The sequence below is a fragment of the Stigmatopora nigra genome, chromosome 17, assembly GCF_051989575.1.
Source record: "Stigmatopora nigra isolate UIUO_SnigA chromosome 17, RoL_Snig_1.1, whole genome shotgun sequence".
Classification (NCBI taxonomy): Eukaryota; Metazoa; Chordata; class Actinopteri; order Syngnathiformes; family Syngnathidae; genus Stigmatopora; species Stigmatopora nigra.
In genome coordinates, this window is record NC_135524.1 from 7,167,051 (window position 1) to 7,191,704 (window position 24,654).

General features: G+C 40.4%; 2 protein-coding genes across 3 annotated transcripts; both read left to right on the forward strand.

Annotated features, from left to right (window-relative positions):
- The first annotated feature begins 131 nt into the window (after window positions 1-131).
- Window positions 132-2,685, forward strand: exosc2 (exosome component 2). The gene is made up of 9 exons (XM_077737726.1): window positions 132-352; window positions 819-920; window positions 1,046-1,091; window positions 1,177-1,266; window positions 1,540-1,605; window positions 1,691-1,759; window positions 1,828-2,004; window positions 2,120-2,248; window positions 2,366-2,685. The coding sequence occupies exons 1-9, from the start codon at window positions 198-200 to the stop codon at window positions 2,444-2,446; spliced, it is 915 nt and encodes a 304-aa protein (XP_077593852.1). The 5' UTR covers window positions 132-197; the 3' UTR covers window positions 2,447-2,685.
- Window positions 2,686-3,260: 575 nt separating this feature from the next.
- On the forward strand, window positions 3,261-24,606 carry abl1 (c-abl oncogene 1, non-receptor tyrosine kinase). 2 transcript variants are annotated; one of them, XM_077736710.1, is made up of 12 exons: window positions 3,261-3,798; window positions 5,247-5,612; window positions 15,862-16,026; window positions 16,481-16,776; window positions 18,357-18,629; window positions 18,937-19,021; window positions 19,096-19,273; window positions 20,287-20,471; window positions 20,552-20,704; window positions 20,777-20,866; window positions 21,345-21,473; window positions 21,763-24,606. In XM_077736710.1, exons 2-12 carry the CDS (start codon window positions 5,486-5,488, stop codon window positions 23,340-23,342), a joined length of 3,261 nt encoding a protein of 1,086 aa, XP_077592836.1. In that variant the 5' UTR covers window positions 3,261-3,798; window positions 5,247-5,485; the 3' UTR covers window positions 23,343-24,606. The 2 variants fall into 2 exon arrangements, with proteins under 2 accessions (XP_077592836.1, XP_077592837.1); XM_077736711.1 differs by lacking the exons at window positions 3,261-3,798; window positions 5,247-5,612 and adding an exon at window positions 11,614-12,176.
- Window positions 24,607-24,654: the final 48 nt, after the last annotated feature.

A 24,654-nucleotide genomic window follows, 5' to 3' on the forward strand; every position in this document is an offset into this window, starting at 1 on the left:
TGATGTTGACATGAGACGTCACATACCCGCGCCGTGTTAACGCGTTGACAACACTGCCACCTAGTGGCGTCTTTTACTCATTTCAGCTTTTGAAACGCCTTGAATCAGTGATAGAAATTTTCTCACTAGAGCAATAGAGGGCAGCCTCTTTGAAAAGATCGCTTCAACAACCGGAAAAAAAGACCAAAGTAGCACAGATGTCGAAGAAGAAAATTGTAAGCACGAGCATCATGGCGGCTGATATGAGATTTCCTTCCATTCGAAAACTAGCATCCCATTCCCTTTCCACTGGAGACAGAAGCGATTTGGTCGTTCCCGGTGATGTGATCACGTCAGACTCAGGTTTTATGAGGTACGCCCTTATAATCTTTTGAAATTAAAATTATGTGGGCTACATTGTTTTAAAAGTTCTCTAACAAGTGTTATTCAGACTGGGATTTTTAAAAAATCTCTTTTGGTTCATTTATGTTCTATAATTAATGATCTATTATTATTAATTATCATTGTATTAAAATCAGTTTTATGTGTACTTGCACATTTAAAGCTACTATTATTGATCCTAATTTGGATCACAAAAACAATCTGCTTATTTATCATTGTGTCAATGAAGCCAAATGATATTTAACATTTTCAACTGTAACCTCATTTAATTTTTGTAGAAACTGAAAGAAAAAGGGCGAGTCTGCCTGAAAATACTGAAAAAGTCCTTTTATTTTTTGATCTGAGTGGCTAACTTAAGTGATGAAAATGTAATGACCACCATTCATTTAAATAAATTAAATAACTATGGATCATTCATCATATTTTTTTGTAACCAGGGGCCATGGTACTTACTTGGAAGAGGAAAAACTGACAGCTTCTGTGGCTGGAGAAGTGCAGCGAGTGGACAAACTAATTTGTGTGAGACCACTCAAGACCAGGTAAGCATTTTAAAAACCTTATCAATCATAATTATAAACATACAGTTGTTTTATTTTCTTTTATTTAAATGCACTATTCATGTTTAAACAGAAGCAGTAATTTAATTATTTTTATTGGTATATAGGTTCAACGGTGAAGTTGGTGATGTCGTTGTTGGCAGAATCACAGAGGTATTATTTCTTACAATTGCCTATTATGGTGAACTAACGAGTTATTCATTATATTTTTTTTTACATGTTTTTTATGTTTGTGTAGGTGCAACAAAAACGGTGGAAGGTGGAGACAAACTCCCGATTGGACTCTGTACTTTTGCTATCTTCTGTCAACCTGCCTGGAGGAGAGCTGGTAAAAAAAAAAACAAGGCTTGACTTTCAATTTGTTTGAATTTCTAACTGGTATTAGGTGAAAGAAATGCATTTTTCGTCATTCATTTTGTCAGATTTGGAATTACAAGTGTTCAGGAGTCAAAAGGTTGATTTAATAGTTTATCAATTATTTTAATGTTTTTTGTTATTGTTTTTCTTGGCCAATATCAGTATTGGAATGGGCCCAAATGGCTTGACACCTATAACATTTTTCCATTTCAAAAGATGTTCTGTTTTTGTTTTTTTCTTCCAGAGGAGAAGATCAGCTGAAGACGAGCTAACCATGAGAGAGTATCTTCTCGAAGGCGACCTCATCAGTGTACTTTTCCCCCTCATTTCCTAAGATGAACCAATCTTTTCATATCATTTTTGTTTGTCATTTTTTATGTCTTATATATTTGCAGGCAGAGGTGCGGTCGGTTTTCCCGGACGGTGCCTTGTCGCTTCACACTCGTAGCTTAAAGTATGGGAAAGTGAGTTCAAAAACTAAACTGGATTTAATTCACTGTGAATGTGGTCCTTATTTTAAACTCTATCGCAGCTTGGCCAAGGAGTGCTGGTGCAACTTTCTCCGTCTCTCATCAAAAGGCAAAAAACTCATTTCCACAACCTCCCATGTGGCGCCTCCATCATCTTGGGTAATAACGGCTTCATCTGGCTGTATCCCACACCTGGACAACAGGAAGAAGAGGCCGGTGGTTTCTACACTAGCCTAGAGGTGAACATTTGTTGTAATTGTCTCAAATAGGAAGGGAGAATTTAAAATGTCATTACATTTTGAAAAGTTAGTAATGCAATTTTATGTATTATTTAGTAATAAATGCCTCTTGTAGCCGATCAGCCTGTCAGATCGTGAGGTGATATCCCGGTTAAGGAACTGCCTGCTGGCTCTGGCGGCACACAAGGTCCTCCTGTTTGACACTAGTGTTGTCTACTGCTATGAGTCTTCACTACAGCACCAGGTAGGAGCATAAAAGCTGCTATAACCAGCATGAGTTGTTGATTGCAAACTAAATAATGTCAGTAAAGTTGACATGATGCACTGTTTTAACATGTGTTTGTGTGGTCTGCCCCTGCAGGTTAAAGACATACTGAAACCAGAGGTGATGGAGGAGATTGCATTGCTGACACAACACAAGCTTATTGAACAAGAAGGTTAAATCGGGATTAATTCACTGACCGAATCAACTATACAGACATTTCCTATTTTTCTGCTGTTGAAAGAAGACCATCAAGTCAACCTTTCAATGATTCTAACCATAAAACAACTGTATGCAAAGAAATGACATGGAATGAAGCTCCAAGGGTGTCACAGACATGATCAGTAAACATTATACACTTTTTGGATATCTCTGTTTAGTTAATATATAAAAAATAAAAACCCATTTTTTTACTGTAATGACTCCTTTGATTATTCAACACACGCATGTAAAAAAAACAAGGGCTGATTCTGCCAAAAAGGTCTCACAAATATAATAATATAAGAATTCAGCCCTAAGGGTCAGTTCATAAATAAATGATCTTGTTTTTATACTCTTGATTTATTTTATAATCTTATAAATGGAGTCAAATTATAATTTTGGGGTGACATGGGGAGAGTGTTCCACACATGAACTGAAATTCAATTTAAGCTTCTTGTGCAGGTCATATTTAATTGCAATTTCATAATTTGCAAATCAAACCTGGGATGCAGTGAGTGAGTGGTTAGCACGCCCACCTCACATTTCTGACATGGAGGGTTTGTGATGTTTGCATAGAACTTGTGTGGGTTTTCTCTGGGTACTCTCACTTCCTCCCACATCCCCAAAACATGCATACTAAGGTAATGGAACACTAAATTGCTCATAGGTATGAGTGAATGGTTTTGCCCCTCGGATCTTAGTTTGGATACCTTTGCCAGATCTCTACTTTCAAGAACTATATGTAGTACTACTAGTACTACTAGCCCACGCACGCACGTGACGTCACGCGTCATCCCACCCACATATTTGTATAAACCACCTTGCGAATGGAAGTATGGCGGTTCTAGTAGCCACCCGACGACTATTGCCCGGCTAGAAGATCACTGCCACTCCCCTGGGTCTCATATGAGGGGCGATGAGTAGACTAGTGAAACCCAGCGGCTTGGCAACGGAGATCGCGGCGACACCGACCCGGTCAGGGACGGCCTCCACGCGGGCACGACAGCAACCCTTGGCGGGGTCCGGCTGACGGAGGAATCGACTTCCATTTCTCACTCAAAAGTCAAGATCGCTGGAGGGGGGGAAGTCTATCGGACGCTGAAGTTTGCCCCTTAACGCCCCGGTGGCCGGAATGAACAAACTTGTTGAGATCGGAGATGTTTTTGGAGAGAAAAGTGCTCGGGTGAGGAGGCGACGCGGCCAACTGTTGAGCGCTCCGTGCTCCTTCTTCATAGGGGTCTGGAGGCTAATGTGAGCTAGCCTCCATGGCCCTCTGCAGTTGTAGCTTGTGTTTTTCGGCCAAACTACACGATCTAAGTATGCAACAGCACGTAAGTGGCCTTTACTTCCCCTTTATGCATTGCCAGAAGTATTTTTCTAATGTTGATCCACTCTATCACTTCACACTTCGCGGTAAAATACTAGTGCGCAACTTTCAAGTTTTGACAAACAATAGCCCTGTGCTAAGTTTCTTGGAGTTGGATGCACACTGGGCCAGACGTAAGTGTTCTCTTGATTGATAAACTTTTTAAAAAGATCTGTAATGGAAGAAAAAAGTATGATGAATACAAATGAAGGGTGAAGGAAAGAAGGATGGAGAGTAAATGTCAGAGAGGGATGGAAGTAATATAGAAAAGGAGAGATCATGCAATGACAGAAGGGAGGAAAAAGTGTTGGGATTGTGGAAGAAGTATTATAAAATGCTAGGATGGATGGTTTGACGTGTGAGGAGGAAAGAAATTGGGATGGCGGAAATGATGGAAAGATGTATGGCAGAAGGGATGTTGGAAGGAGAGAAAGATCTGTCAGCAAGGATGGAAAGAAGGGAATGAAGAATGGTAGACTGGAAGGATGACAGCAAGGTAGGATTAATGAATGTTAGAAAGGGTCAAAATGTATGGAAAGATGCATACCGTAAAGAATGGGGGTGTGACAACAATTGCATTTTGACTCACAAGTTTGGAACCTTTGGCATGAGTTGCAATTTGATGCAAAACTGTCTGACAGTACTTCAATTTTGATTCAATTTAATATGTGATGCAATTTGATACATAGTGAAACAAAGTATTTTTATGATGATCTCATCTCATTTTCTGAACCGTTTTATACTCACTAAGGTCGCGGGGGGTGCTGGAGCCTATCCCAGCTGACTTCGGGCCAGAGACGGGGGACACACCCTGAATTGGTGGCCAGCCAATCGCAGTGCAGAAGGAGAAAAACAACCAACAGGGGCAATTTAGAGTGTCCAATCAGCCTACCATGCAAGTCTTTGGAATGTGGGAGGAAACCGGAGTACCCGGAAAAAAACCCACACAGACACACAGAGGAAGAACATGCAAACTCCACACAGGTGGACCGACCTGGATTTGAACCCAAGTCTCCCACTGTGAAGCAGATGCACTAACCACTCATTCGCCGAGCTGCCAATTATTATTATTTTTAATGACAATGTTAATCCTAGATGACTCAATCAAAATGACTTTTTCAATATTCTTAAACAAGAAATGGCAGTTTAATACTGCAAGTTGTTTCATTATGAGTCATCATTTAGGACAGAGAAAGAAATATAAAAAAAATCTCAGGAAAGTCTTATATAGGCCGCCTGGTAGTAGAGTGGATAGCAAATTTGCCTCACAATGTGTGGTCGATGGTTCAATTACTGGGGACTTGCGACCTCTCCTTGTAACAAGTGTAAGGAAGGGATAGAGGGCAGGATGCAATGAAGTTTTTTTTGCCTATATATGCTCTGAAAGTAATACTTGTCTTCCCATTCTTCCAGAAACATCAAGCACCCAAATCCCATTAATGCATGGTTCACAGAGGCACGTTGGAGTAGCTTGGACCTGCAGATTTGGTCTGCTCAATCCAAGAACGTACACTCCCAGCCAGGGAAAAGAACACATACCTTTTCCCCTTCTCCTCAGACCTTCCCTTTATTTGTTCCTTTCTCACTGGCCAGTTGTCTGACGACTAAGTCGGGCCCGGAGAGTCCCGACTGTGGCCTGGCACCCCGCCCTTATGGGTCAGCAGCCGGGGAAGTTTGTCGGGGACCAGAGGAGACCCAGTCTTCCAGCCTTCATCAAGGGGGTGAAGAGGGAGTCCACACGTCATGGGATTCATCCCTGCAACGTCTTTGCTGTACACGGTAAGAACAAAGATAATGGCTCCATGTTGTAAACTTATTTAGTCATTGTGGTAAGTACATGAATGCTACTGCTTTAATATAGAATAATATCTATCTGCAAAGACTGTAGTACCATTACTTAGGAATACTTCTTCATATGTAGTATTCAGGTTTCGGAATACTACGATGAGTTTGTCCCATAATGCAACAAATAGTCCAAGTTACAAAATTTCAAATGAAATCATTCATTCAGTCGTCTTCCACACTGCTTATCCTCACAAGGGTTGCAGCAAAAGAAATCATCACGTTGGTCTGGACAGAAAAAAATTAAAAGCAAGCATGTGGTCAACGACAGTGACACGTCTTTGTTTTCCCCCTTTACGCCCACGCATATAACAATTTGACCGTCCCGGGGGTGTGTGAGTCATGATACAAGAAGAGTGCATCGTCAACATATTCTCTTGACTTTCTCTATATGAGTTTTTTTTTGGGTGCGTGCTTGTGTGAATTGACAGCGTGCCGGTACGTCACAGGCAGGTTGAGACCTCTCGCTCTGTAGCTGCCTGGGAGCTAGACGGTTCCTGCATGTGGGAACCTGTCTTGTGGTTGTGCCGCCATTTCACTGATGCACTTAATTGATTGGTAATAGTGTGTGACCAACAAGTGTTTCAGATAACTGAATACACTGTGACAAAGTACATGGAATTGACTGATTTTGCAGGGGATTACAAACTGCCTCGGACATATTGCATTCACCATATATCTCTGCCTTGACTAATTGACTAAATGATTGACCAGGAGTACAATGAAAGTGATAGAGTATCTGCTAGGGTGCTTTCAGAGTAATACTATGTGCTATGATTAATGTGATCTATGCTTCTATCTAAGAGTGACAGACAGGAATGGAATAAATTATATGAAAGGGGTTCATTTATTTAATCATAGAAAAATGGGAATTATTAATTATTTCATTTCATTTCAGTTATACCCTGATACCTACAGATGGCAGCACAGTGCACTGCTATTCACTTCTACGACTTAGAGCTCTGTTCTTTTGGGTTTACTTTGAAACCTGGCTATGTTTTTTTTCATATGAAGTTTCCATGTTTCCCCTTCCACATTCCATCCAGATGCATGTTAGAGTCATTTAAGAATTGTCCATACTGCAGCTGTGAATGTTGGTGCCACATACTGTACCATCATTTGATTTGTGTAAATGCCTGTTTCCCCCAACTGTGAAGCCCCAGTGGCAGCTGCATTCAAGTGCATGTGTAGTAAGTGGATTATGTTTGGTAACTGGCTACATCTAGGCTGTAACCTGTGTTATCTATACTGAATAACCTACAGGGATCCTATTGTTCTTGAAGATGCTGAATGCTGAATTGATGGCTCTTTCCCTCAATTAATCGGCACATTATTACATCACATTTCCTCTCCAGACATAGATGTAATTTGAAGAATTTGCAAAGATAATTGGAAAATGTATTCTGCAGTGGAATCGCAATCCAAAGTGGAATGATTTGTGACCAATACAAGTTTATTGGTATGTGAAGTCAAATGTTCTTGGTTTATAATTGTGCTTGCTTTACTTAGTAGCATGGACTCATATTTTTGAAATGTTCATAAATGCAAATTGAATTTTAAGGGGTTTTCTGGGTTTAACATTGATACCATGTAATTACACTGCCGTGGCCCAGGGGCAGAGTGATTCTGGGGTCGAGGGTTTGGTCCCAGGTCAGGTCCTCACTGTGTGAAGTTTGCATGTTCTCCCAGGGCTTATGTGGGTTTTCGCTGGGTGCTCTGTTTTCCACCCACGTCCCAAATACATGCAATGTAGGCTGGTTTAACACTCTAAATTGTCATTTGGTATTAGTGTGTGCATGAATTGTTGTCTGTCTCGTTCTACACTGTGATTGGCTAGCGACTGATTCAGGGTGGGCCCAGCCTGGTGCCCATAATTAGCTAGGATTGGCTCCAGCACCCTGGTCGGACGTTTGGTCGCCTGGACGTTTGGTCGCACGGTACCCTCCAGAACCCACCCCTTGTTACCCTTGTGAGGAGAAGCAGTTCAGAAAATGAATGAGTGAATAGTATACATTAAAGCAAAAACTATGCAAAAGGAAAAGCATTTGCAATAACTTTATAGATTGGCAAACGGCTGAATTATTTTTTTAATCGTCGATGGGCTTTGAAAATCCCTTGTCGGTCAACATCGGTCTTAAACCATTATCATGCTGACCCTACCTTTTCATTAATTTGTACATTGAGAAAATTTAACTGCCCTAACAGACATCCTGTAACTAGGGTAAGGGTTAACATAAGGCTTTTCATTTCCTCCCTCATTTGGTCAACTCTTTCCTCACTTTCCATTTATTTTGATTTGTCTCCTAATATATCATACATTTGTACTTGGCAGATCCTCCAAACTAAAAATATTAAGCATTTTTTTTTTGCAACATGCATTGTTTTGCTCTTGGACATAACAATAGAAGATGTAGGCATGTTGGTTTCACACAAACAAAGACCAGAGACTCATGCCAACATCTGAATGGCTTGTGTTTGTGCGTACGACCTTGTGATTAAAGTCATTTGGTATTTATTTGGCTTTCTTTCTTTCTTTTTTTTTTTATTTTAAATACCAAGTCCTGTTTTTTTTGTGTGACCACCCTCTTGCTTTTCCATCCATATGGTTTGCACATTTGGCAAGAAAGACCAGAGGCCATCGGCAATGTGTATCAACATGCATGCAACTTGTTTGTAGCAACGCAACACACTTTGATAGTGTAAAAATCTCTTTGTTTCTGGGTTAACCACATTTTTTAAGTCCTCACATAATCCTTTTTAGTCTGCAAGGCAGGTTTTTCTTTTTACAACCTTCTGACTTAAACAAATGTGTTGCTGCTGCTTTTTTTTCTGTTTTCTTCCATGCACGCCACTTTCCTTAAATAGAAAAATATGCAATTTTTGTGCCAACAATATGAGTTCAATTGAGTAAAATGACAAAAAAAACAACAACTTGATTATAACTTTAAACATACTTTCGAATGGTTTGCATGTTTTTTGGCCTGTCTATCTGTAGGTTTGATAAATGAGCAGTGATTCTGATGAATCTCCTGCTTCTTGTCGCCTGGCGTCAAATACCTTCCAAAAAGCTCATCTGGCTTTAACTAGCCTAGTTTTGTCTGCATTGTTGATTGACGTGATGTTGAACTCGCAGTCATAAGTCAAGTAGAGAACTCAAGACTGCTTGAGCTAATACATACCATTGTGCAAAAAAAAAAACAAAAAAAACTTTTCATTTGAAAGCTCATGATCACATTGGCCATAAAAGAAAAGTTAATGTCATCATGGATTCATGTGATCATAACCAGCATAGACTTAACCTTGGACTGACGTTTCTTTTTTTTTTTTTACCTGTGGATAGCTCTTGGCAAAAAAGTTGGATTTTGAACACATGGGTCAACTACTTAATTATATTTTAATGTAAAATGTGATAGTCGTTCATGTAGTTTTAAAGGTGAAACTTGATGTAGAAGTTTGAGACCCACTGATACAAAACATTCACATGGAAAAGTAATTACGGCACCAACGCAGCACAACTACTGACATTCATCTGCCGCTGCACATACTAGTTCTTTCACTCTGTTCAGAACTTCAAAACCTTGTATTCGTGCACAGCCTTAAACCAAGGACCCCCTGCCATTTTTTTTTAGCCAAATGAACGGCATCATTCCTCCCCACAAGAACAACAAACATCTGCACTCGGCATGTCGTAATGCGTTTACTTTTTTTTTCTTCACTCCTTCTGCACTACATTACGCGCATGCTCTGTTACCCTGATTTACACCAATAGGATTTTCCTAAGGTTTATTCAAACCCAGAAGCACTTCTTTCAGTCTGTAGTCTGTTAAAAATGGACGCTAGAAAATAGAAAATCAATGACTCAAATTCCCTTTTGAGCATGAATCTGTTATTGCAAAGAAGAATGTATATTAGAATTTTGCAAGCTGTTTGTGAATGTTTTCTGCTGCTAAAACCTAACATGAATTTGTCAGAATAGTGTTCATCCCTCCATATGTTGAAAAGCAAGCACATTTTTAATTTTTTTTTTTTTTTTTTATATCCTGAGCATCATAAAAAGAAGTTAAGCCTTTGGTGCATATACGTCAGCTGCAATGCACTAGCTTGGTTATAAATCAGATTATTTCCCCCCTATGATCTCACTTACAAACAATCTGCTTCATGTTCCTCCATCTATATCCCTCCTCTTTTTCCACCTTGGTTTTATTGTCTTCTTTACCTTCATCATCTCATCCCCCAAATCCTCTGTCGCACCGCAGCAAGTTAATGACTTTCTCAAGTAATGCCTGCATTTCTCAGTAATTATTTTTTGTTTAGAGTTTGTGTAAGAAAGCCAAACAAATGTCAATGGGCCAAACGTAATCTGAGTGGATTTTGTATGTAAATCCTAATTAGTAATACACATCATTTACAGCAAGGGTGTTTTAAAAAATACTGTTTATAATAATAATAATAATCAGACATAGGCTTTGTAATCAACAAAAGCCATCATACCCAGAAACTGCGTATGACGAAATTGGTAAATTTCTGCAATATACATCTAAATTACATTGCACAATTATCGTATCAATTCAAAATCCTTCCGAAACAATATTTAAACATGTGTTTTTGTTGGAATTTAACAATTTGGTGGCTGCATTGCCATTTGGTTCCATTAGTTAGCAGCACACAGCAGTCATGCCTTGTAATCTCCCAAAATAACTGCAAAAATGAGTTTACTTAAAGCTGAGCATACCTGTTAATTTATACATATTTCCTGTATTTTTTGGAACATTTCAAATTATGTATGCCCTATAATAAACATTACCCTTGTGAAAAGTAGAAATTAATTTAAATTTCCCAAATTGTTTCCATAGTCTGGAAGTCACGTAACTTTTGGTGATTGGACAGTTTGTGTTTTTGCTTACTTAATTATTGCTTCAAATGTTTCCATTTTGATTTTCGGGTCGATGAGGCAGAGTTGTGGAGTACAACCTTGAATTATGACATGTTTGGGAGACAGAAGAAAGAGATTAAACATGTGTTGCAAATGCTCCACTCCTGCCAAGGATTAGGCCGTCCTTCCTCATATGGTCAAACCACTGTAGCTGTCCCCAAATTCTCTGACCGGCATGTTTGGAAAGACACTTTCTCCCCTTCCTTAAATATTTCTCTATAGACCAGAGGTGGCGAACGTGTGGCTCTCGAGCTGCATGTGGCTCCCGACCAAAAGCAATGTGGCTTTTTTAAATCATATTTTGTACTTTGGCTCTCATCCCTGTAGTTGATGTGTTAACACTGGTTAAGTTGCATTTGATGTGTGTTGAGGGTGGATACTTTGCTTGAAATGAACACTGTTGTTTTAGTAAGGGAAAGAAAGTGTTATGGTGAATAATATGGTTTTAATTGTGTGTTTGTGTACGTGTCTATTTTGGCAAGTCACTACATGGTGTGGCTTTTGGACTTAGTTTAATTTTTTTTTATGCTCTTTGTGTCTAACTTGTTGGCTACTATGGACCAAAAAGTGACAAAACCTATTTTACTTTTTAGTTTGTTACCTAGTTCTCTCTCGGTTTATTTCTTTATCCTGTAAACATTCCGGAATGGAGAAAGAGTGAGAGAGAGTGTGTGTATGGCCGGGGGAATAAAAGGAAAAGGAATAGGGGAAGGAAGAATGACGGAAAGAGCTGCTTGTAAGCATTGGATGACTTCAGCAGAAGGAAAACATGAGAGCTTTGTGGATAATATAAACTTTTAGAGGACAATCCTGGAACGTTTGCTTCTCACCTCATTATACATTTTTATGTTTTTTTTGAGTGACATTTGGCTGCCTTAGCTCTGTGTTTATGTATACATGTGGCTTTCTCGCTTATGGTAAGTGTGTGTGTGTGTGTGTGTGTGTGTGTGTGTGTTGCTTGAAGTGGGAGGTCTTAGCTGATGTCATCCAATGCAGCAGGCCGATCCTGGAAGAAGTGGTCCTTTGTTGGCAAACGTGAGCGCTAACTCGCCCCCGTGCTTCCACTCTGCACTCACGCTGGGGGGGAAAGCAAAGCGAGGAATGGCACCACTAAGACGGACCGCCTGCCCACTCTAGTGACAAATTCGTATGCCTGGAATCAGATCGTAGATCCATCCGCCGCTCTTTTCGGATCCGATTCATCCTTAAAAAATGGATCTAAGCAGATTTGGAGCATGACTAAGAAGATGAAGATACTACTCAAAGAAAGTTTGGATTTTTGTTCTTTTTTTTTCTCATAAAATGGAATAGCAGCAGGATCAATGCTGAGGAAAGCAGTAAGAAATAGACATTTGAACATCTTTTGACTTTTTGCCCTTTTTGTCTTGCCTTTGTTTGAAACATTGTTCTGTTGGGACAAATGTAAAAGGCAGTTGTCTCGTTTTAAGCTGTGTTTTTTTAAGCAACAAGGGAAAGGAAGCAAATGAAAATGTTGGAGATTTGTCTGAAATTGGTGGGGTGTAAATCTAAAAAAGGACTGTCGTCCTCCTCCAGTTGCTACTTGGAAGGTAAGCAAGTGTACCTCTAGTTCTTTTGTTAGTGTTTTTTTTTTACTTTGAATGGATTCAAAGGAAGAGATGCTTTAAGGAAAAAAGGGGGGGTTTAGCCAGAGAGGCTCTCTTAACCACGCAAGGATTTTGGCTTTGTGGAAACTGCGGAATGGGGAGGGGAAACGCAATTCAGGGGAGGCGAGAGAGGCCAGACACACTGGCTACCGGCGTAGGGGAGAAGTGGAAAAAGAGAATACACGGAAATCTGACTCCCCGGCTGTGTCCCACTTTACTGTTTGTTTATGAGGAAAGTGTATCTAATCTGAAATCTGCACTCAAAACCCAAATCTCCATGACAACTTTAATAATCCATTCAGAAGTTTCAAGAAAGTAGAGTCTATTGTTCTTGGGGATTTCTTAGATTTTTCCTAAAGTGAGGAATTGATTTAGCAATGTTAAATAAAAAAAGAAACTAGAGCATACTCTAGTCTTTACATAATTGTGAATAATTTGTTGTGTTGAAAGGGACTCTTAAGCGTGCCAAACATTGTGCAAGCGAATGATTTAATCATCTGCGTGATGCACTCCCTCCCCCAGTACCTTCCAAAACTCCCCCTAATGATGTTGACGGTAAGAAGACTAAATTCTTAAGACTTTAGGTTTTAAGAACATTCCATTCCTATTTTTTTTTTACCTGAACTGAACTTTTCTGTCCAAATTTGGAAAATTGAAATTATTGAGACAATTGTGATGACGCAAATGAATGAGAAGTTTTGCTCCTATGCCAGGCCATGTTTAAAAAAAATTGACAAATACTTACCATTTCTTTCCAGTTAAAACACTGCGACCACAGTTTGGATCATTTTCTTCATATAACGTTCTTAATTCTTCTGTTTTTGTTTACCAAAGATATTTCAATGCACCATTTTACTGAATTTAATTCTTGTCACTGAAGCAAAGGAAGGCCAATTATTGGCACAATAATTCATATTTTCCAATGTTATTTCTTGTGAGCCATACTACGAATTTAAAAGTCAAAATACCTAAATTTTAAAAGGTGCCTTTTCATTTTTTTTGTAATTTCACCACTTTTAAAGTCGAAAAAAATGAACATTTATTTAAAAAAAATACTTATGCTGTTGCCAATCAATGAGAGGATGCGTTCCAGAAGAGTCTACTGCAAAAAAAAATGAAGATTAAAGCAGTTCTAGAAGTAATATCTCAGTTCTGACACCAGCAATTTCCATATTTTATCTCACAGGTTATCAAAGAGCTAGATGCACCCATCAAAAGAGCCACATATGGCTCCCGAGCCATAGGTTCCCTACCCCTGGCTCAGACTGTTTGGCCAATAATTCACTGCATTTTGTTGCAGATGTTTCAAGATGCAATTACATAACAATTAGCTTCACGTAGACTTTCTGATTAGAAGATCTTTAATAGTTTCCCTTTCTTTAACCATGTTTATCTTCTCCCCCAAGTAGTATGGGTTTTGAAAACATTCTTGTCTTGCATCACCATGTATACTAAGTATTACGTGCTTTACAATTGCCCAAAGCAGTGGAGTCATGGCCATAAAGTCTTTACAAGCCACATGCACATATACTCTTAATCATTTCTTTGTCATTTTGGCAAAGCGGCCAGAACATGCTGTAATTTCCCCCTCTGCAGTGATTCTGGAAGGGCCGCAATCATCTTTTGTTTGGTTTCGCTCCGATTTGCTATTTTAGAATGGATTTTAGCTTGAGTTGGGTGGCACTTGCTTGTTATATTGGTGAGTCTTCATCCTTTCACAAAAGCCTGTGGTATTTGTGGCACCTTAAGTGGATATGTGTGACAATGGCTGCCCACACGCTTGCTGTCTAGGCCAGCTCTGGTCTCAAAGAATGTTTTGCCTCCTTTTAAGACTCCTGCTTTAACCCTGTTGTGCTCTTTTATCATTCGATTGATCTTTGTGTTAGGTTAAGGAAGCATTTCACTTTTGCCTTGTGCCTCTTTGCTTGTCTTGTTGGCCATTTGTGCGCAAGAAGGAACATTAAAAGACAAAGGCAGTTCATTTTTTATGGCTTTTGCATGAAACCCACTACATGCACTTCCTAATAATTTATCAGAGTTGTTGCAGTATAATTCTCTCTCTCTCTATGCATATGATAAAGATATTATCTTCTTCCTTAACATTTACATTTACAAATGTGTGAAATTTGTAAAGGCCCAGTTATCAAATGTATTATCCTGGGTTAGTTGGGTACTGGTAAATGTCAAAGGAGAAGACAATATCTTTAGGGATCTTGTTTTATAAACACAGTACTACCTAATAGTTAAGAAATTAATTCATTCCAGGAATAATTTTCTACCTTGGACATTGTAACTAGAGACATATTCTACTTTAAATTAGGATAATTTGTGACCAATTTTGTATGACATAAACAAAAAACTGAAAAAAAGGATAATTATTTTTTTAGGTCATTAAAACAAATAAGAAATATTTTTTCATTGATGTGAAATAGTGAGTGGCAGCTGAGTAAACATGCATACACATGCCTGTAAACACACTTTTAACAACTTACAATTATGTTGCACACACTAGAGCTACTACATTCTATTCATGAAACACAGTATATCTTTCTGTCCTTCCTTTGCAAATTTCCCTGGAATTTTGGTTATGGTCATGCATGACTGCCTTCTTTTGTCTCAAGTAGCCTTTAAGGTGAAATCATGGTCTTGCAGCGACTACATGCTTTGCATACCTACTCTGCCATTCCAATTTGACTTTAAGAACACCATTGTTAAAGAAAAAGTGAATTTTTATTGAGTTCACCGATGTTGTCTTTTGCTTTTTCGTTTATTTCTAGAGCTGTTGGGCTTGTAACAGAATGTGCGTTTTGTGTTGGGGGATGCACGTTTTGCTTCTTCCAGAACATATGTGACAACAGCTGCACGCGTTTAAGACAAACTGCTATTCAAAGACTCCTCCCTCTCAGCCCTGAACTGGCCGTCAAGACATTTCCCGATGGCCTGAGGTCTTAAAAAGTTTGGCCTTGGTGAAATACAGTCGTACCTCTTCTGATGAAATGAACTTTTATCGTAACTTGTATTTTAGTAGAGGAGGACTTTTATATGTAAATTCTGTCATTTGTACCATGGTGCTCAAAAAACAACCAACTAAACAAGATTGATTATGTTTGACTTTGACACAGAATTAAAAGAATTTTTATGAGAATACTCCCACTATTGACGTTTTTCCAACTTTTTCCACATTTTAAATTTACCACCTCCAGTTAATCTTCTTTATTTTGTGTAATTCATGCAAACCACCATTAAAATAATCACAACTCTGAAGACAGTATTGGTGCCTTGGTGCATTCTCACGGACTGAGTTGAGCTAGTTGCTCAGGTAGGAAGTAAAACCAAAGCAGAGATAATCCAGGAAATGAAAAGATATGATGACAGACTAACAAAACTGCACATCACATCAGTTTGTGTATTCCTCCAAGAGATTGTCAAACAGTGGAAAGAGAGCTCAATGAAATAAAGCATGGAAACTCCTCATATAATTTTCCCATGCAAAGCTTTATGAGAAAATGAGTGCGCCAATGTTCCTGCATACCATGAAGGCTTACGAGATCTCCCACATAGCTGGATTTCCTCACATTGTTGTCTCCTTCCGCATTACACCTATAAATGTATATTTCCTTATTTTCAGAAGCTCTCCAGAGACCAGACTTTGAGAGTCAAGGTCTAACTGAAGCAGCTCGCTGGAACTCCAAAGAGAACCTCTTAGCAGGACCCAGTGAAAATGACCCCAATCTGTTTGTGGCACTGTATGACTTTGTGGCTAGTGGTGACAATACACTCAGCATTACTAAAGGTAAGGGTTAAATCAACATTTTGTGCATTTAATAACGTGAATTTTGGGTTACTGATTAGGACATAGTGACATCTGTCTAAGTGGAACTAAATGTAAACATTCTAATTACTAATGCATTGGTGGAACAAAAATCAATGTGACTATTTCATTGATTCTTAAATGACTACATTTAGGACACAGATTAACAGATTGACTGTATGCTGCAATGATAAGCTTAATTTAGGTTTTGTAACATGTTTTTTACCTGAACATATGGATCAAAATTAGTTTTTTGTTACTTGAAAACTCATTTGACTTTGATGGACTGTCCAAAATCTTCCAGTTTCAATCAGCATATTATTTAAGTTCAATTACAAATGTAACAATGTATTTTTTTCTGTCTACAATCTCAAATTCAAAGCAATTCTTTGTAATTTTTTGGGGTTTTTAAATGGTTCTCAAAATGCATTTATAGGCGAGAAGCTTCGTGTGCTGGGCTATAACCACAATGGCGAGTGGTGTGAGGCTCAGACCAAAAATGGCCAGGGTTGGGTGCCTTCCAACTACATCACCCCCGTCAACAGCCTGGAGAAACACAGCTGGTACCACGGGCCCGTATCGCGCAATGCTGCTGAGTACCTGCTTAGCTCGGGGATCAACGGGAGCTTCCTGGTGCGTGAAAGCGAGAGCAGTCCCGGTCAGAGGTCCATTTCCCTACGATACGAAGGCAGGGTCTACCACTACAGGATCAACACGGCGTCTGACAGCAAGGTAATGCTCTTGTGCCACTTTTGTTGACCAAAATAAATCAAGGCACATTCAAGGAGGAGAGACACAGGAGTTAATGCACTTTAAATTGCTACAATGAAACTCAATTACCACAACCCTTTTAATAAATACATATACATACGTGTGCATAATTTCCCTTTATTGATACATAACCAGTATAATCTTGAAGTCTTAATGGGCCATTTTCTCATTACTAAGATTAAGTTACTTAAAACAGTTGAACAATAAAAATGAGGCTACCATGCTTTGTTTTGACCATCTCAATGCCGCTCTATGAAATTATTTTTGGGGGGTCTTTTTTAGGTTTCATTACTGAGAGAAATACATTTTTCAATAAAAGACCGTGCCAATTGTTTCTCAAAGATATTTGACCAAAAAAAAATTATTGGGCATTGAATTTCATTAAGATTAAAAATATACAAAGACTCTAGATAGCATTCTTTATGCAGATCAGAATACATTCAAAAAAGCAGCTGTGCGACATTGCAGCCAGCCATGCAGCGAGGAGCATGACAAGAATGCTCCTAAGCACCACTGTGCTGCACAGAATGACCCGCAGACACCAACGCCCACGCATAGCTCACAGAGATGCAGCCAAGTATGCTTGCGCACACGCTGTTGCATTTCCCAATTCCTATTTTGTTCCATGCTCCCACTGAGAGCTCCAGTTCAAAGCTTTGCTATGATGAATCTGTCTAATAAATTCAGATTACCTCAGTATTCCACCCAGTCTGTCACTTTGTGTCATGGTTTCTCTCGCTCTGATCTCAGCACTCTCTAAAAGCAGCTCAAGTAATTAAGACATTTCTTTGTATTTAAAAGGAGACTGACAACTAAATGCTTAACCCCGCAACCTCACAACATTGAGAGTTGTTTCCTTTAAAGCCTGTTCACAAGTGAAGAAGCAACAAAGAGTTTATAGAGATGGTTTTTGTCAGGTTATGCAAGACTTGGACAATGGAAAAGACTCTTTCCACAAAGCATTGACAAATGTGCTCCTCTCCACCCTGCTTCCTGACACGCGGCTTGTGAATGCAGTGGAACATCCAATACTAGAAATTGAAAAAATCCCAACGATCAGAAACTACTTATCACCGTTTTCAAGTCATTGCACCTCCATTTTTTGATGGTAGTTTTGCATAAAATGCAAAGCTGGCATCTTAAACCCAACTTTCTTTCTTCTTCTTTATCTTAATCTTAGTCTACTCACTTTTTAAGTTCGCTATTTACTGGTGTCATATATATATATGACAGCCTTTCATCAATTTACTCAAAACAAAATCAATCTAAAATGCTCCTAAAGTAACAGATATGGCCAAAAAAAAAATAGGGAGTGAACCCAAAATGACCCTATATCAACATATCCTAAGCCAACAGTCTTATCATTGCAATGTCTTCTGAAATTTCACTTTGTAGGTAATTTAAGTCGTTTTTTTTGTGGCTAATCATATTTTAAGAAAGCAATTAATTTTCACACATCACCCTTATCTCCCAGGCATGTTGTATCAAGAAATACCTTAAATAGAACATGTTTAATAAAGTAAAGCTTCTTTCTCCTGCAGCTGTACGTCTCATCAGAGAGCCGCTTCAACACACTGGCCGAACTGGTGCACCACCACAGCACAGTGGCCGACGGCCTCATCACCACATTGCACTACCCGGCTCCCAAGCGCAACAAGCCCACCATCTATGGTGTGTCCCCAAACTACGACAAGTGGGAGATGGAGCGCACCGACATCACCATGAAGCACAAACTAGGCGGCGGCCAGTATGGCGAGGTGTACGAGGGCATTTGGAAGAAGTACAACCTCACTGTGGCTGTCAAAACGCTTAAGGTGGGACCATGTGGGTTGCAGAGGTGGGGGGGCTAGAGTAAGAATTTGATACATTTTATACACATATACTACATATATACAAATATACATGTATACATATATACAAATATACATGTATGCATGTGTGTATATATATATATATATATTTATACTTATTTTAGAACCGAAACTAGGTTAATAGGGCTCACAGAAGTCCAGTAGAATGCTTTAATATAAACTTAGACTAACTTTGACAGCATTTGTCTGAGTGAAATGTGCTTCCACCCGGAGGACTAAGGGTGTAAATACAACCTGCCTTGTTTTGCAGGAGGACACAATGGAAGTAGAGGAATTCCTCAAAGAGGCGGCTGTTATGAAAGAGATTAAACATCCCAACCTGGTGCAACTCTTAGGTGCGGCTTAGCGTTTCATCCCTACAAGTCATATGTATCATTTGCCAACTGGTGTTATCCCTGTACCACTACAGGCGTATGCACACGGGAGCCTCCGTTCTATATTATCACCGAGTTCATGACCCACGGCAACCTTTTGGACTACCTACGGGACTGCAACCGAGAGGAAGTCAATGCCGTGGTACTGCTCTACATGGCCACTCAAATCTCCTCGGCCATGGAATACTTGGAGAAAAAAAACTTTATACATAGGTGAGTTGTAAAGATGGTAGTATTTACTTAGAAGGCAAAAGTATATACAAAAGTGTTGAGATGCACTTGCCACAAGCACAAGTTGGGAATGGTAGGCTAGGTGTGACTTTGGAAGTCAAACACTTATGGGATGAGTTAAAGGGGAAATTCCATTGACCACTGACCTCACAAACATCAGCTGAACGAGCAGAAAAATCCCACAGACACACGCTGAAATGTTGCTGATAGACTTCCCAGCAGAGTAAAAAGTTTCCAGCTTTTTCAGTTGAAAAAAGGGGCAACCTTCACTTCTTCTATACTACAGCCAGTTATACTAGTACATTCATCTGTACAATTTATAATGTAACATTTTAAGTGGCTCATATTCCCCATCTCTTAGTTAATATTAACACAGTAGTGTCAGTCATTTTTGTGGTGGGCCACTTTGTTGTTGTGATTTCCCATAGAAGACCATTGACTGTGAATACATACTCATGTACTTTATTATTTGAAAAAACTGATACTTAGTTAAAAAATACAGACTTTAGGAAAATATGCAACCATTGCATTTTTTTAAAGTGGGATTGTAAATAAAAAATCTTGTGATAGCAATATTTTTTATTTTCTATACCAATTCTGCTATTTTAGCAAGAAACCAATTTGATGACAATATTGACATTCCCATTAAATAAATTATGTGTCAGAAAGGATCCAGGCCCTGGACCATAATTCCTATTCAATAACATAAAACCCTTAACAACATGGCATAATTAATGAATAACTTATATTACAAATTGACCATACAGATTGACATATGAACATTCTTATAAATTATTGAAATTCAATGCACCTTGTGGGTTATTAAAATAGATATACTTGTCTCATTTTCTTTGTGTTTTATTAGATAAGTTATTAAATATGTTCAATAGTAACTAATGATAAAAAATGGGAATTGATCTTTTTTTTTTTCATATTAAAAAATGACCAATTCAGTACCAATTATCAATTTCTAAACCTTTGTCACTCTACTGCAGGGATCTCGCTGCCCGTAACTGCCTGGTGGGTGAAAACCACCTGGTGAAGGTGGCAGACTTTGGCCTGAGCAGGCTCATGACGGGGGACACATACACAGCCCATGCAGGGGCCAAGTTCCCCATCAAGTGGACAGCTCCAGAGAGTCTGGCCTATAACAAGTTCTCCATCAAATCAGACGTCTGGGGTATGTCACTGTTACCTTAATACAACATGATCTTAATTGTAATACTGATTGATATTGACTTACAAACTGTTCACCGGTAGCATTTGGTGTGCTCCTGTGGGAGATCGCCACCTATGGGATGTCCCCCTACCCTGGTATTGACCTGTCTCAAGTTTACGAGTTGCTGGAGAAGGACTACCGTATGGACCGCCCTGAAGGCTGCCCAGAGAAGGTCTATGAACTCATGAGAGCTTGTGAGTAGTAAAATGAGAAAAGGGTTGGTGTACTGCTGCTATTTTTCCATTGTGATGAGTTCTTCTTTTTAGGTTGGAGATGGAACCCGTTAGAACGTCCGTCTTTTGCAGAAACGCATCAAGCTTTTGAGACTATGTTCCAGGAGTCCAGCATCTCTGACGGTTAGTCTGTAAATTCTTCTTTTTTCCTTAAACTTAACAATACTAAAATTCTAATTTCAACATGATACCTGGATTTAAGTAATTGTAATCGTTTTATCAGTGCAGGTGTATGTGATGTATTTTGTTCTAGTCATGTTGCTGTATTTAAGTCCATCTTGCCATAATTTGATTTGGTGTGACTCCCAGTTTACTGCCTTGCAGCTGTGCTAGCACTTAGTCATATAGTGTTTAGTTGTTTCTTACACGAATGTTACTTTAAAAAAAAAACATCTTTAAAAAACGGGGATGGCAATGTTAGTATGTCAGAGTTGAAAACGCTGTGCAAAGAAGTCATTTGCATGCAACGTTACACTCAACAAAATGTAGAAAAATATTTTTCTGACTTTTTAACGATTCATTTTGTAATTATGATTTGGAAAGCCTTAGGAATTTTGATATTTCTACACAAATGTTACTACATTAACCTGTATATTTCTAGAGGTGGAAAAGGAGTTGGGGAAGAAAGGGAAGAAGGGGATTTTGGGCTCTGTTCAGCAGGCTCCGGAATTGCCCACCAAGACCAGAACTCTGCGTAAAAACAAGGACAATCGAGACAGAGATAGTCCAGGTAAGAAGAATTTCATATTAACAATTGATCTGTATTAAACGTTTTATATTATTTCCAATGTTGTGTGCAGCATGCTTTTCTCCATTCTTGCATGGATTTTCTCATTTTACTTTGGCTAACTCCCACATTCCAAAAACACACAGTAAATGTTAGCTTCAGTTGTTTTTAATGTGAATGCTTGTTTGTCTCTGTGGCCGGAGTTTTTCTTTGGCAAAAACAAGGGGTTTGCCCTCTTACAAAATGTTTGGCCACTGTATGTGTGTCCCTGATCATGTTTCACCCTCCTCAGACCCATTGGACCCCGAGATGGCCCTCCCCTCCCCGATGGTCCCCAGGAAAGAGCGCCCCATCCTGGACAGTAACCTGAATGAGGATGACCGGTTGCTGCCCAAAGACAAGGACAAGGACAAAACGCGTGGTGGGTTCCTGAGCCTCATCAAAAAGAAAAAGAAGAACGCTCCGGCACCTCCCAAGCGAAGCTCCTCTTTCCGCGAGATGGATATCCACCCTGATCGTCGGGGTGGGTGCACGGACCCTCGTGATGCTGATTGCTTTAACAACGGTGGCTCACTGTCCATTAACGACGGGGCGCACACGCTCGATTCCTCCAAGTTTCCGGCTACCAACAATAATGGGACAAATGGAGCTCCTGCCTACCCAGGATCTTTGTTCCTCCGGAAGAAGGGTGCCCCCGCCGTGCCTGCGCCTGTGGGCAAAGCGCCCAACACGCCTCCCGCAGAAGAAGAATTCGTGACGAACTCTAAACGCTTCTTTTGGTCCTCCAGCTTGCCTGCCGGGTCGGACGGGAAGCAGTGGCGGTCAATCACGCTGCCGAGGGACTTGGGCCAACGGCATTTTGACTCTGGTACGTTCGGGGGGAAACCGGCCCTCCCGCGCAAGAGGACAAATGAGCAGAAGGGGGATGGCAAGCCTCAAAGGGGCGCCCTGACTCCCCCGCCACGCCTGCCCAAAAAGGCGGAAGAATCGCCGGACGATGTGCCGAAAGACGCCGACCCGAGTCCCGGGTCTAGTCCTCAGGCTCTCACCCCTAAGGTAGTGAAAAGGCTCGGGCTCCCAGAGAACTCCAAGACCAACGTCCTGCACGCCGAGCTTCTCAAACCCAGCATCTTTCCGGCGTTGGGAGCCGCCGGAGACGAGTGCCGGGCGCGTCGCAACAGGCACACCGCCGACCCCACGCGAGAGAAAGGAAAGTTCCAGAAGACCAAACCAGCACCTCCGCCTCCTCCTCCCACCAATGCCAGAACGGGTAAGACTACCCGCGGTCCGACTCAAGATCTCCCGTCCCCTTCGGCTGAAATCAAAGCCAAGGGACTCCCGTCCACTCCGGAGCCCCAACACGGAACCACTCCCGGCGAGGGGACCAAGAAGCCGCTGCCCCCGAGCTGCAACACCAAACCTCAAACGCTCAAAACCTCGGCCTCGGCGAGCGGCTCCCTAGGGGGAGAGCCGGCCGCTTTCATCCCCCTCGTCAACCCTCGGCGCTCACTGCGCAAGACGGCCCCGCGCCAGGCCTCAGAGCGCACGCCCAACTCGGCCGTGACCCTGGAGATGGTCCTAGAGGGCGCCGAGCGGCTGCGCACTGCCATTGGCCGTAACTCTGAACAGACCGGCAGCCACGGCGCCGTCCTCGAAGCAGGCAAGAACCTGTCCAAGTTCTGCGTCAGTTACGTGGACTCCATCCAGCAGATGCGTAACAAGTTCGCCTTCCGAGAAGCTATCAACAAGCTGGAGAGCAGTCTTCGCGAGCTGCAGATCTGTCCCAACGCCTCCGGGGGCGCTAACGCCCAGCAGGACTTTACCAAGCTGCTGTCTTCCGTCAAGGAGATCAGCGACATTGTGCAGAGGTAGCGGACCATGCACAATATCGCCAAGAACTGAAACAAAACTGTTAACGACACCGTCAATTGTGGCCTTTCCGGCACGGATTTTGGCAGATGTCAGAGATGGTGCAAATTGAGCAACTATGGCCAAGTCGTCGTGCTTGATATTCATTCCTCGCTTACTGGCAGGAACATGTGCCTGTTTTCCAAGTAATGTGCATTTGACTGAGCTTGGAGCATCCAAAATCCATTTTTAAGAGTTAGTCCCTTTATGTCAGGGTTTCCCAAACTAAAGGGGCGGCACCCAAAGTGGGTCACAGGAAGGGCTTTTTGATTTAAGTGTTCTTTATTGCAATCCCCCTCCACCTTCTGTTAATTGTACAAATGCAAATGTTTTAGAAACTACTCATGATGGCACACAAACAAACAAAAATGTGGCAAAAAGTAGTTGCAGTACATCATGGGTGCAAACGAAGGTGTTACAGTTGGAAGTTATACATAGTTATTTCTTCATTCATGTTAGTTCATCTAATTTCTGATGCACGTACTAGTGCTGGGTGATATAAAATTATAAATAATTACCAAGGCAGTTGATTTCAACTAGCAACAACCAAATGTCTATTTAAACAAGACTGTGGCATCTTAATGATACTTTTGCCTTAATCCAATCCAGGTCCAAATCTCCAAATTGCTAGTCTTCTCTGCCGAATTTAATTTGTCATGCAAGTCTTGGCCATTTTCAGTGGTTGCCAGGCAGACTACCTGCCACAGGAATAAAGTTAACGAAGAAGTCAAAAAAGGTCTTCCAACTGCACATCATTTGCACCCTACTTATACTGCATTGCTTGACACAATATGCAATGTGATGTCCTGACTTGATGTTTTTTTTTTACTAATTTCATGTCCCAGGATGGAACTTTGAGGGATCTGAAAACATTTGGGAACCCTCACTCGAGAGAAAAGTATTTTTCCTCTCTTTGGCCGGAATGCCTTTTTCTTTGTGGTTCCTTTTTCCACTACGTTGCCATACAATGACGACAGCCATGAACAGTAAGTGTAGAGTGTGTATTTTTTTTATATATATATAAATATATTTTGTGCCTTAAAGACTGACAATAAATGGCCATAATAAGCCCTTCCCCCAAAAAAGCCAGTTTTCACCATATCGTGAGGAATATTGTGGACTCTTGACCAGAACTTGACAGTTTATTAAAAGCCATCAGTAGCAGCTTCAAAACCTTCATGACTCTACAATGTTTTTCAGTCTGAATGGGCATATAAGAAATGTTTTTCTTCTTCTTTCATCTCTGCAAAATTTGTTCCCCTAAATTGATAAACTC